Raw genomic sequence first — 12,500 nt, forward strand, 5'->3', positions numbered from 1 at the left:
CAGGATGAAGAGGGTGTTCAAGAATTGCCCCCTCTAACAGGCCACAGTGATATCAATATCGGTGAAGCAATCACTCACTTGGGCATGGGTGAATTGTATAAAGAGGAATGCGGTTCACTTGTCAAGAAGAGATATCTCTTCCTCTTTGGGGAAACTTACGAAAGTAAAATGTACTTTGAGGTGATGGTGAATACTACTACTGATGTCTTGCAAATTGGGTAAGACTTTTTATTTTTTATTATATTTAGATCTTTTATGTATACCTAAACTTTTCTTATCTATGGTGTTTCCCCCGTCAGACTGGCAAAGGTATGGGAAGAAAGCGGCTCTGAAATGCAAGTTTGGCAAAATGGTGCTCAAGTTATGATGGGTGTTTTGAATGGGACTAACCTCCATATACTGGAGCTGTTGGTAAGCTCTTCTAAATGAATTTACTCTTCAAGTTTATTTGTAATTTAAGTGCAGGAATTTAACTAGACTTAAATTTCAGCCGGACTGCCAGGGAACCGAAAAACTCGTATTCCTTCATAATGTTCCACTTCCAAGTGGTGTAAAGCACTGGAGAAGTTTTTCATCAGGTTTTGATAAATTCCTGATTGCCGTGACTCCCACCGTTGCCCGCATATATATTCAGCGAGAATGGATGTACGAACCTTTGCAGGATTTAATACCTAATGGTATTTCGGGCTTTGAAGATATTGTACCTCTTCCGGTGAGCTGCCATTTAGTTTGTCTTTATGCCCTCCTTCTACACTAGGTTTTTAGAATTTAAAAACCCCTAAATTTTGCATGCAGATTCCATCTTGCAAGGATGACGTGATCCTCCTCACGGGTTCGGGAACCACTTTGATAATCTACACATGGAATAATACTGCTAGCAAATTTGTAATGGTTAGTATTTTTTTTTTTTTAAATCCTCCCACTAAGTAAAGTGCCATATTGACAAACTCGTGAGTAAAGGGCTTCGGATAAACTTAATTTCATTGCAACTATTAAAACGAGTGGTCTCTTCAGGCCAACCAAACTACCATATCGGAGGACATTGTTGGCTGGGATAGAAGCTATGGAACGTTAGGAGCACCAAGTACCAGTGTCCCAACTGTAAGTATTGACTAGTACTTGGTATGGACAAAAGCTTTTATCTGAGTATTTGATATATATATATATAATATGACCTATTTATAGGTAATCCTACAAGCGGCGACGAGTGTTGTTGCACTCGAGGTGACCTCAAGCCTCCATGATATATTGGATGATAAAGTACAAGAAAGCAAAGCTCTGCAAGATAAGAAAATAGCCATTGAGGTATGGATGGATCTTAATTATTGTATTGATCTCTAAAATTGATAAAAGAAAATGGCAAACTTCTCCCCCCCCCCTTTCTTCCAGAACGAATATGCAAGACAAACTACCATCATGACAACAATGCAAGATAGACTGAATAATGCAGTTGATCCAACGACGACCACCACTTTAACGGGAGACTACACCATCCAGGGAATTGATGTTGAAAGGGTATGATTTTTTGTTTCCACTCTAATTTCGTGTAGTAATATGCCTTGTCTTGATCAATTAGGTAATACGCCCCCCCCCCCTTTCCAGAGCCTCAAAACGAGTGGCTTGACGGCTGTTAACATGATCTTCCCAAGTACAGACTTTGCCACTGGTGTATCGTATGAAGGCTACAAAAACCATATTCAAAACCTTAGCAATTCGGACTCGTGGTTAAGTAGTCTCGATGTAACACTAACCCAGATCTCCACTAGACTGCAGGGTAAGTTCTGGCAAATATATTGAATAATCTTCCAGGTTTATTAATTAAGACGGTGGCCACACTACACTAATTCCCCCCCCCCCCCTCAGATGCTGTACCAGTTACTGGAAATCATAAGAAAATTACAGGAGTAAAGCATGTTGTTGCTGGTATTGATATAAGTAATCTTGCTTCTGACGTTTCCATCGATAAAGTGATAGATGCAAATGGCCAAGAATTCCCTCTAACCGAATATCTTACAGGCCTAATAAGGTGACTATTATTTCATTGTTCATTTGCCTTATTTAACAATGAGAGGTTAATTCTCCGTCCTGTATTTTAGTTACAATGATGCCCGCAAGATAACTGGCAAAAAAACGTACATGACAAGACTCGGTGTAACTAACCTTGAAACTCCAAGTCTGGATGATATTCCTGTGAGTGACATTGCAACCATAACGGGACAATATTCCCTTGTGGGTACTACTAGCTTCTCTACATTTGATGTGGATAATGTGATCCTCCCTAATGGTGGTACTGTTGGTGGGATTGACCTATCGAATGCAGTGCTGTTGAATGGACAGGCCAGACTAGGTGAGTTTCTTGTTTTCGGGTTTCTACAACCCATTTAAAAAATACCTGAATTTTGCATTCGCATTTAAATATCGATATAATTCTGGATATTTATCTTCCAGGACATGTTGTATTCACAAATGTGAGTGTAACACAAGATTTGGAAGTAGGAGACAATGAGGTGGATGGAGTGGTTATCAACAATTTGTACAAGAATGCTTTGACAAAAGCTGGTGGTAAATTAAAGGGACCTATAACCTTTACAAATGATGTGATTGCCAAATCTCTGACGGCTGACTTGCTGTCTGGTGTCAATTCATCTACCTTCCTGTCTACTACTGTGTTCAAGGACGAAGATGCCCAACTAACAGGCAAGCTAACTGTGCCAACACTTGTAACCAAGAGCTTGCAAGTTGGAGGCCTGGTCAACGGCAAGAATTTCCCATCAGACTTCCCCCTCAAGACTGCTGCTACTTTGGACTTGGGCACCAAATCCTTCAACCATCTGATTTGTGAATCGGTACAAGTAAGCAATGTATGTACCGTGGATGGCGTCCTGTTCAGTAATTTGGTTACTCTTCATGGTGCACAAGTAATTACAGGTAAAATTATTCTTGCTGAGCCTGTAACTATATTGGGTAACCTAAATGTTACGTCTAGTCTTGTAAAAGGAATAGATTTTAATCAACTTAATAGCAAATTGATAATGGTCCTAAATCCCCAGCATCAATTTGATGTTATATTCAAAGGGCACATCTCGCTTCCAACAATTGCCTACAATGGGAATTTGAGAGGTCTGAACTTGAATGACCTTGCTACCGATATTATATACACCTCCGATGCTACTGCTACAATATCTGGCACAAAGAGCTTTAGTGCCAAGCTTAAAACTGATAATGCTGCTTTTGATAGCACATTTAATGGCAGAAGCTTTGACGAGTTTGTAACTGTTAATGATGCTAAACCTATAGCTGGCGTTAAGACCTTCAAGAAGCCTGTCACTTTCGCATCGAATGTGAATGTAACTGGGCTAGTTGACAACGTGAACCTCAAGACCCTCTTTGATTCTGCTCTCTACCTGGACAAGGCAGGGCAAGTAGTAACTGGAAGGAAGACTTTCACCAATGGAGTGTCTGCAGGAAGGCTGCAAGTGCAGGGCAAAGTGTCTGATGTAGACTTCAACATGGTGCTTACCAAGAATGGAGACCAGGTCTTCACTGCGCCACAGCAATTGGCAGCTGCTTCGTTTGGCGCCCTCGACACAAACCAGATCGACATGTCGGATGGATTTGAAGTGAATGGTATCGATATTTCCGAGTTGGACAGCATTCGCATGAGCCGCAAGAACCCTACTGCCCACTCGGGTACCCTGACTGTAAATGGACTGGTCTCTGTTCTTGGCTCGCTGGATGTAGAGAGCATTAACGGATATAATGTTGCACAGCTGAAGAACAACATTGTCACGGATGATGTGGATTCGGTCATCTCTTCAGATGTGCATTTTGCAAGCCTGACTGTTAAGGGGCCTGTGACTACGGCAAACAAAGGTGGTGCTAATGGCTTGAACATTAGCCGCATTGCCGAGAATGCCGTGTACCTTAATGGCAACAATGTCATGACTGGGTTTGTTACCTGGGGTGATCTGACCCTGCAAGGTGATGTTGCAGTTGGAGGCCTTGTCAATGGGAAGGACCTACAGGCTGTGCACAACGATGCAGTATATAAAGACGATAACTTGGTTCAATTAACTGGTAAGTCATTTAAAATTTACAGAAGCCCAAATCGTGCAAACAGTAGGTTAATAATTTGACTTGACCCTTCATGCAGTGATCTTTGTCATTTCCCCACTACAGGTAGGAAAACCTTCAATAAGCTTTCTGTAAAGGGCAATATCGATACTGCAACTACTAACGGCATTGATCTCGGAACGAGATTATTGACCCTCGACACAGACCAGGATATCACGGCTGCATATACTTTTACTGTTGTAAAGGCAGAAAGTAATTTGACTCTTGGTGGAACATTCGATTTGGTGAATGTTGAAGCCTTGGATAGTACTGCTCTAAAGCAAACTTCGGACGAGGCTAGTAAGTGATTTTTGGTTTAAAGGTTTAAAAAAAAAAAAATCCAAATCTGCTCATGCTAAATCGACCCCCCCCCCCTCTCTCCTCAGATAACATAGTCTTCGGAGAGGTACTGGCAGGCAGTCTAGAAGTCAAAAAGAATTTAAATAACATTGACATAAATGCTAGGTTGAGTGATGCAGTTAGGCTGCAAGATAATAATGTGCATATTACTGGAAGGAAGACCTTCCTAAAGAACACCACTTTCAAAAATTTACAAGTCTTGACTGTAAACGGTGAAGACTTTGTATATTACTTGACTCATGCTGTACGGAAAACGCAACCCATTACTCTCGCCTCTAATATTAAAGTAAATGGCTTGGTGACGGCTCCGTCAGTTGCTTCTACGTCTTTAAATATTGAGGTAAGTAGTGATTTTAAAGTTTTGGTTAACATGAGTAACAAACATGAGTAACACAAGTTGAATTTTCAACATGGTATTCTATTCCAGGGAACTGTGGATAATGTGGACTACAAGACTCTCTTGACAACTGCTGTTCTTCTAGATGATTCCAAGAGTCATGGAATAAAACTGGTATGCTTGATGTAGCTTCAGAATCTTTACATTTTGGAGTCTTGATGTAGCATTAATGCTCATTCCCACCCACTACAGATGTTCCAGAACGATGTGTCGGTAAAAGGCGCCCTTAATACTACCACCTTTAATGGTGCTGACTTTGCTACGGATTACTTGACTACAAATACAGTACAGAATCTTGCTCCAAATGTGGAATTTGGCGACATATCAACAGTTAATGTTGAAGTTGATGGATTTGTAAACTCCAAAAAACTACCGGACGAAGTTGCAAACACTTTAAATGTATGTAGAATTCCCTCCTGTTATGTGGATTGGTGGAGAAATTGCATAGTATAAATACTGATAAAACTAAATCCACCAGGTCAATGGTGGACAAACTGTAACTGGTCTGAAGACCATAACTGGAGATGTTAAAGTTGTCAACAATGTGGAAGTGACTGGAAACACTAACAACATAAAAATGGCCACAGAAGCGGTATACCTATCTGGTGCATCTACAATAAATGGTAAGCTTAATTATGCAAGTTAACTAAGTCTTCAGTTATTGAAAGCCTAAAGACTAATCCCACTACTAAATTTTTATCCCAAAAACATGTTTAAATTTCTACCTAATTTATTCTTTCCCCCTTCATACTTCCTGCTGGCCCTATCGGCAGATTTTTAATTTATACACCTATAGCCAAACCTTGTAGGAATAAAGCGGTTCTCTTTTCAGTTCCACTAAACTTCTCCAATGGTTTAACAACTAAGTCATTGACAAGTACCACCAATGTAATAAGTGGCGTAGATGTGAGTGATCTCTTCAATAATGCTTGGTATTACAATGAGAAGGCTACCATTTCCTCCAACATAATATTCGGTGCTCCAGTTGTTATGAAGGTAATTAAGACTTAAGCATTCGGTATCATGTATGACAATGTATCTAGTTTATATATGTTTAAGTGTGTTTACACAAAGCTAATGCAGAACCTTTTGACAGGATCGGATTACTGTTGCTGGCACAATTGATGGATTTGACATTGCTCAGGTGTATGCTAATGCACAACAGGCATTAACCCAATACTCTACTTACAATGAAGGAATTAAGGTAAGTCTTTGAGTATTAAGAAATAATCTTGTGTAGTAAAATGTGGGTCATTCTTAATTACACTAAATCTAATTCATTAGAGTGAATATGCCATGAAGTGCCCCCTCATCCAAGAAGCATACAAGGACACTGAAAAAGCCATATTTGAAGCGGATTACTTCAGACTTCTGCGCGATATCTCCTTCCCTAATAAACAGCATGCCTCTACGACTTTCAGGGTAAGTTATATTTCATGGGAGAGTGGTATGGGTTGTGGTGTGTGGCGGAAAGTTAAGCTTCTCTTTCTTTCAGGTGATGAACACCACATTTATCATCATGAGCTGGGAGGGAGAGTGTAGCTCTACTTTATACAGATTTGACGAGTCTTCAGGCCAGTTTGTCTTGGCCCAAACCCTATCTGTTTCAGGATATGGTAGAGACTGGTTGGCAGTTGAACATGGAGATGAGGTAAGATTTGACTTTTTTTTTTAGCTTTTATTTATTTTTTTAGTAAATTGATTACTTACTAAACCTGGTATTTGCAGGTCTACTTGGTGATGGCTGCATCAAGTGGTGGAAATAGTTGCAGCAAACAGAATAGTGTTGTCTGGAAAATGTCGCTTGGTACTCTTTCGGTGAGCTCGCATTCTTTTCTATTCCCCCCCCCCCCCAAAAAAAAAAAAAAGTAGTTTTCTTACTACTTGAGCTTCTTCCTTCCAGGTGTACCAGGACTTGCATCCTGGGAACAGCATTAAAACTGGCAATGGAATACTTTATGTAAATTCTCCAAGTAATACCTACGCATACAGCTTTGATACTACAACAAAATTATTCGTGTTGAATAGTAACTTGACTACAGAAATGGGTAAGCACTGAAGTGAATATATATATTTTTCCCTCTTAATGATACTATAGTTTCGTTCACTGCTAAGAGTATTAGGGTACTGTACTTATAAAGTATATTGCTACTTTACAGAAAAGGTATTCCTCAGTTCATCTGGACACCTGGTGACTATTTCTAAAACTTCGCAAGAGAGAATTATAAAGGTTAATGGACAGGAAGTTCATAAAGTGAACGAGAACCTGGTGGATGACTCGGAGGTTATAGAAGAAAGAGGCCACGTATTTCTTTTGGCAGCAGTTACGAGAACTGCTCTCTCGGGCGTCAAGCACTACCTTGAGGTAAAAATATTAGATTATATATTTTTTTTTCTTTTAGATTCTTTTAGATCTTCAAATGTAATCTTGTATTTCTCCATTTCAGCTCTATAGGATAGACACAAATGCCATGACTTTAAATTGGTTGGACTCGAAACTGTTGCACGAAGCTTCTACAATTACTTCATTCTTTACTGGAAATGCTGTTTCTGGGAAGACTTTGGCTGTAGTTATGCAAGAAAACTACTGCCCGACTGTGTATTCTATAACTGGTTAGTCTTTAGTTTTTTAGTTTAATGTTAAAGAACCTAATTAGCAATATTGGGTTTTGACAATATGCTCTTAAGAGCAGAAACGTATAGTATAGATTGGAAAATTAAATGCAAATTGAAAAATTAGACATAACTTCTAAAGCCATGTAAGGTCATGTAGGCCTAAAGTTATGAACTTCCCTCCCCTCCTAAACTAAAGGTCTAATTTATTAGCCTTCCTCAGTACTTGTAACTATGGAATGGTGTTGAATAATAACTGCAAGTATACATGCACTTTTAAAAGAAATGCTTTTTAAATTTCAGGCTCCAAGTTAAGTTTCTTCTCTGATCTTCCTACTCCTCGAATGTCGTGGGCTCGGTATATAGGTGTACCAATGAACAACTTCCCAGAGGTCACGGAACACTACCTCTTGATTGGTAGGGGAACCACTGCCAAGCTTCTACACCTTGAGATGACTGGCATGACACATGAAGCGGAGAACCACGATTGTCGTGTGGAAGATTTCAAGTACCCAGAATTGATACCCCGTGTGAACTAAATTGTAGAATTTTAAAATTTTATTGAACTTGAAGTTTCTTTTATTACCACAATCTGAATTGATTTAATGTGGGTTAAAGAACCCATTTGTTTTCCCCATATTTTACAAGGCTTTTTGCTTATACGAGGAACTCCTATACAAAGGATTTAAAGCAAATATTAGATGCATTAAATGTGCAATACAGGAATGAGTTTGTGGGAGAAGGTGCAGGTAAGAACCTGCAATTTTCTTAGGCTGTGCAAGAGCCCTTTCATTTAGTACATCTTGTTTGTGAGAACCCAAAATTGGTTCTAGAGTCCTTGGTAAGGATTTTAAGTTGCATGTGTAACCAAAGTGCACAAACAAGGCTTGACTATAATGTAAATGTTTCTAGATACTGAACACCACTTGGTTTACAGTTGAGCGCTTATCTGATAAAGTAGTAAAATATTAAGGAATGTCCATGTCCTAACCGATTTGACAAATTGTACCCCTTTACCTTCATTAATAGATGCATGTAGGTAACGTGCATAACTTGACTGCTAAAAGGGGTTTGAGTACCCCATTCCACTCTTCAAGGGCAACATGAATTAGGGAGAAATAAGTTGTTTGGGAGGAAAAACAAGAGGCGGTGGAAGTCTTTCGTATACACCTGTTGTTGTAATTAGTATTTTGAATTCGCTATAATTGCAGAAGTTAATATACCGAAAATGAATCTACCTTGATGGGAAAAATAGCAATGCGCTTTCCTCGACACCTTTTGCTACCCTGCACCCTTCTCGGCACGGCAGATGAGCTTTGAAGCGGACGAAATAAAGCAGCTTTTTAAAAATCCTTAAAGCCTACCGCGCTCGGACTCCTTAAACTTCTTGAAGGGATGGTTAGCATTCCCGGTAATGCCTTGTCTGGCATCGTCGAAGCCACGTCAATGCCCATATTTTTCTTGCCTGACTAGTAGTTCCAATCGCGCACATTGGCTATACAAAGTAACGAACCATCCATGAATACTGCTCCCCATTGCCCCAAAAATATACCCCCACCCCAAGCTAGGAGTCTGTCCCTTAAATTATGCAAATGTCTTTCTAAAGATAAAGCTTAAATTTGTAAATAGTGACCCATTTCAAAGTAACTTGAGCAATTGGACATGGGGTGTAAAGGGTCGTCAGGGGAAGATGGCACTCATCAACGAGCTGGTTGGCCTTTTCGGTTTTGTATAAGGGAAATGACTGACGCTCTATATACTAAAAGCTGGTCAGAAGTCGAATTTCAAGAGACGTGACGCGCCTGATCTCTTTCTTTCTCTCTCTCAACTTATTCGAGGCGAGTTGTCCAAGGGAGGCTTGACTGCTTGGCAGAAAAACGTTACCGTGCTGGCGGTATCTTGTCTTGTTCTCTGTAACGACCTAGCATATGGTCTATACTTATGGCTGTTAGCCGAAGAACTGCCGGAGCTGTGAAGGGCGAAAAGTAACCGTGCTCTCGGTACTTCGCAGTGACCGTATTATAGGTCGGTACAATAGACTTCTCCTCGGGCAGACCCGAAATAATTATATAAAAATAGACCGATCTGGCGGTCGTTGTGATGAATGAAAGAAGCATCCGGGTCTCCATCTCGTGGAGGTGGGTTGTGGTAGGCCGAGACTAGGAAAATGAGGTGAAAAACAGAATCCTGTCTTCAAAGTGGTAAATTTTCTTAGATGCTGATAAGTAGGGTTGACAATTATTTGAAATAATTTTATAAGCTTAAGCTTTAAGCTCAATCTTTTTAAGCGTATAAAAAATTTCTCGCAAAATATTCTTTTTAAGCTTAATTTATTTTAGTGAAATGCGTGAAGATTTTCATGTTATAAAAAATAATTAATGGATATTTCGGATCAATATTAAAATGAGGATAAGAAATACTATTTGAAACTTAAATTGTATTCAAACAAACATTGTATTACAACAAATTATATTCCAATAAATCTAAATATTTTTCCTTAACAAAAGCCTGTTACATAAAACAAAATCAAATAAACAAAATAACAAATAATTTATAGCACCGAGTGATATATTTCTATCTATTTAACATTTATATTTAAATACTATTAACAGAACACAATTCAGAATTAAAAATCATTGCATTTGATTATCATTGTCTGTTTCAGATTGTCAAAGAGAAATCTGCGCCTATTGTCTGCTAGCACAGTTTTATACGCTGAAAATACTCGTTCGGCATCACATGACACGAGTGGTGCGTAACGGAATGCAGATATATCTGAACTAGATAACTGCTTCACGTATTCGCTTTCAACTTCTTTCAATTTTCCAGATAGAAGAGAATTTATTTCCTTCATGACTAAGAAACCCTTATTCTTTTTCATGACCGCCTGCAACTTTTGATAGTACTGTTGGTCGTACATTTTCTTAAGCTTTATTTCAACTTGTTCAATAAGATTGATAGCGGTTTTAAGATCTAAACCACGAGTCTCCAGCTTCTCAATCGTCGATGGAATAATAGAAAAGTTGGACGATATGAAAGATAGGCTATACTTCAATTCAACATTGTTTACCAGCTCCTGAGACTCGGCAATGCAGTGAGCATCATTCGCATTAAATGAAAGCACAACCTCACTAACCTTTTCTAAATGAGTTGAATGATACACAGCCGCTTGTAGCCATGTCCCCCACCTTGTTATTACAGGTAAAGGAACTCCAGGGTATGAATCTCTAAATTTCTGAACTCTCAGGGGTGCTTTAACAAACAGTTTTAGCTGCACTAATGTGCCGATTGACCTCTGAGTAATTGTGCCGAATCAATTCAGCAACCCTGTGTAATCCATGAGCTATGCATGTAATGTGCATCATCTTGGGGTATAATACATTTAATCCTCGCATTGCTTTCAACATATACGGAGCAGCGTCAGTCGTCACAACTAGAATATTATGGTACAAAATTTGGTCAGGCCAAAGTTGTAGGAGAGATTCATTGAAGAACGCTGCTATAGTTAAATGATTCACAGAGTCCAGCAAAGCCATATTTCCGAGATAGCATTTATCTCGTTCATCCTCTTCTCCAAGAATTCCAAACACAAAACAAGCGACAAATCGCTGCTCCACATCAGTAGTCTCATCTATCGACACCCATAATTTCTTGCCAGCGACTTTTTTCCTAAGTTGACTTATCTTACTCTTGTACACATTTTGTACATGGTATTTTCTAAGAGTACTTTGATCAGGCATATCTTTTCCAGAAATTTCCTCCAAAAAATTCCGAAATTCAACTGAGCTGAGTTTATTTAGAGGGATGTCAGCAGACAACAGTGCACGACAAAGTTTCTCATTGAATTGTTTTTGTGGTGAAGTTCCCATCTCCTGTTCAATTCCAATATCCTCTCTATCACCATCATTCATGTTGGGTATTTCCTCATTCATATTTCGCATGTTGTTCCGGTGTTTCTTGGTTTTGGAATGTTGCACGAAATCAGACTTTTTCAACCTTTCCATCTGAAAAAAAAGGAATTTCACGATGTAGCTCACATAATTCAGACTCTAGTACAAATTGCAACAATGACTACCGACGAAAAAATATTTTCCAACAACGGTTTCATTACTTGATAAGACTCAATTTTAAGTGGCTAACGAATATTTCAACATTTTCTAATATTAATATATTCAGATGAATAGCAGTTCATTCTAATATAACAAACTAATAACGTCGCATTCAGTGAGTGTTATACCGTCATTGAGTGTCCGATTCTGTCTTGCCTCTGAAAACTAGATTAAGAAAATACTTGACGTATATACCATTTTCTCACCTTCACATGACAAAACTTGCACTCTATCACTCCATCAACATCCTCAAAGTCTTTGAACTCATCGAGTAATTTTCTTTTGAGCTTGTGTGCCTGAATTTTTGGCATCTTTGCAAGCTGAAATGTTGAGAAAGTAGTAAAGTTTATAATTTAGAAGTAAATATTACATCTATGGAACTATGAAAATGCTACTAACTTACCTTTAAGTAACCGACGGAAATACTTATGAATCTACTATCTAGTAACTGATATGCCAATTCTATCGTTTGCAAGGAATTGTAGAGCTGAAAGAGCGATGTGTTGATGGAAGAAAGTAGTTGTGGTTTCAATCACTTTAGTTCACTACACGTATATACAGAATGATATATGAATAAAATTACAATAATAATAATACATTACAGACAAATAAAAGATTTCAAATATTATAGACAAAAAGGTAATTGTTTGAATGAAATTTATAATTGTTAAAGCACAAACAATCAATAAACATATTTTTTCCAATAAATAAATTTTAACATAATAGCGAAGTCAAATAAACAGGACATTAGAACATTAGAATCCATTTTTATCCATAAAATGAAACCAAAACTTAACAGAGACTTACCTGTTGATCTTGCAGTTCTGTCGTGAATACTGTTCACTTACAGGGCTGCAGGGTCAACATATCACCTCATTTTCTCTTCTTAATTTATTTTTTATTTTTTA

At 38.5% G+C, this 12,500-nt stretch overlaps 1 protein-coding gene and 1 pseudogene across 3 annotated transcripts in view; one reads left to right on the forward strand and one right to left on the reverse strand.

Moving 5' to 3' along the window:
• Window positions 1-8,055, forward strand: part of LOC122261024 (uncharacterized) — a 10,161-nt gene extending 2,106 nt beyond the window's left edge. For both annotated transcript variants that reach the window (XM_043028505.2, XM_086547675.1), the window contains exons 8-32: window positions 4-218; window positions 300-411; window positions 491-712; window positions 796-891; window positions 1,015-1,101; window positions 1,186-1,305; window positions 1,390-1,515; window positions 1,603-1,774; window positions 1,864-2,026; window positions 2,097-2,347; window positions 2,449-4,077; window positions 4,180-4,413; window positions 4,500-4,813; window positions 4,901-4,984; window positions 5,063-5,269; window positions 5,349-5,493; window positions 5,703-5,866; window positions 5,967-6,074; window positions 6,155-6,292; window positions 6,366-6,521; window positions 6,599-6,688; window positions 6,774-6,918; window positions 7,030-7,235; window positions 7,318-7,483; window positions 7,787-8,055. In XM_043028505.2, coding sequence (XP_042884439.2) covers window positions 4-218; window positions 300-411; window positions 491-712; window positions 796-891; window positions 1,015-1,101; window positions 1,186-1,305; window positions 1,390-1,515; window positions 1,603-1,774; window positions 1,864-2,026; window positions 2,097-2,347; window positions 2,449-4,077; window positions 4,180-4,413; window positions 4,500-4,813; window positions 4,901-4,984; window positions 5,063-5,269; window positions 5,349-5,493; window positions 5,703-5,866; window positions 5,967-6,074; window positions 6,155-6,292; window positions 6,366-6,521; window positions 6,599-6,688; window positions 6,774-6,918; window positions 7,030-7,235; window positions 7,318-7,483; window positions 7,787-8,022 — 5,586 coding nt within the window. In that variant the 3' untranslated portion in view covers window positions 8,023-8,055. The remainder of the gene's footprint in view (window positions 1-3; window positions 219-299; window positions 412-490; window positions 713-795; window positions 892-1,014; window positions 1,102-1,185; window positions 1,306-1,389; window positions 1,516-1,602; window positions 1,775-1,863; window positions 2,027-2,096; window positions 2,348-2,448; window positions 4,078-4,179; window positions 4,414-4,499; window positions 4,814-4,900; window positions 4,985-5,062; window positions 5,270-5,348; window positions 5,494-5,702; window positions 5,867-5,966; window positions 6,075-6,154; window positions 6,293-6,365; window positions 6,522-6,598; window positions 6,689-6,773; window positions 6,919-7,029; window positions 7,236-7,317; window positions 7,484-7,786) is intronic.
• A 2,054-nt stretch (window positions 8,056-10,109) lies between these two features.
• LOC147469800 (uncharacterized) overlaps window positions 10,110-12,500 on the reverse strand; it is a 2,719-nt pseudogene continuing 328 nt past the window's right edge. Inside the window, exons 1-2 of the transcript XR_015191907.1 lie at window positions 11,799-12,500; window positions 10,110-11,487 (exon numbers count right to left, since the gene is read on the reverse strand). The exon at window positions 11,799-12,500 is cut by the window's right edge and continues 328 nt beyond it. The product of XR_015191907.1 is annotated as an uncharacterized LOC147469800 (transcript). The remainder of the gene's footprint in view (window positions 11,488-11,798) is intronic.

Source organism: Penaeus japonicus, unplaced genomic scaffold (genome assembly GCF_977035675.1).
Source record: "Penaeus japonicus unplaced genomic scaffold, GWHDUDI00000001_assembly GWHDUDI00000019, whole genome shotgun sequence".
NCBI lineage: Eukaryota > Metazoa > Arthropoda > Malacostraca > Decapoda > Penaeidae > Penaeus > Penaeus japonicus.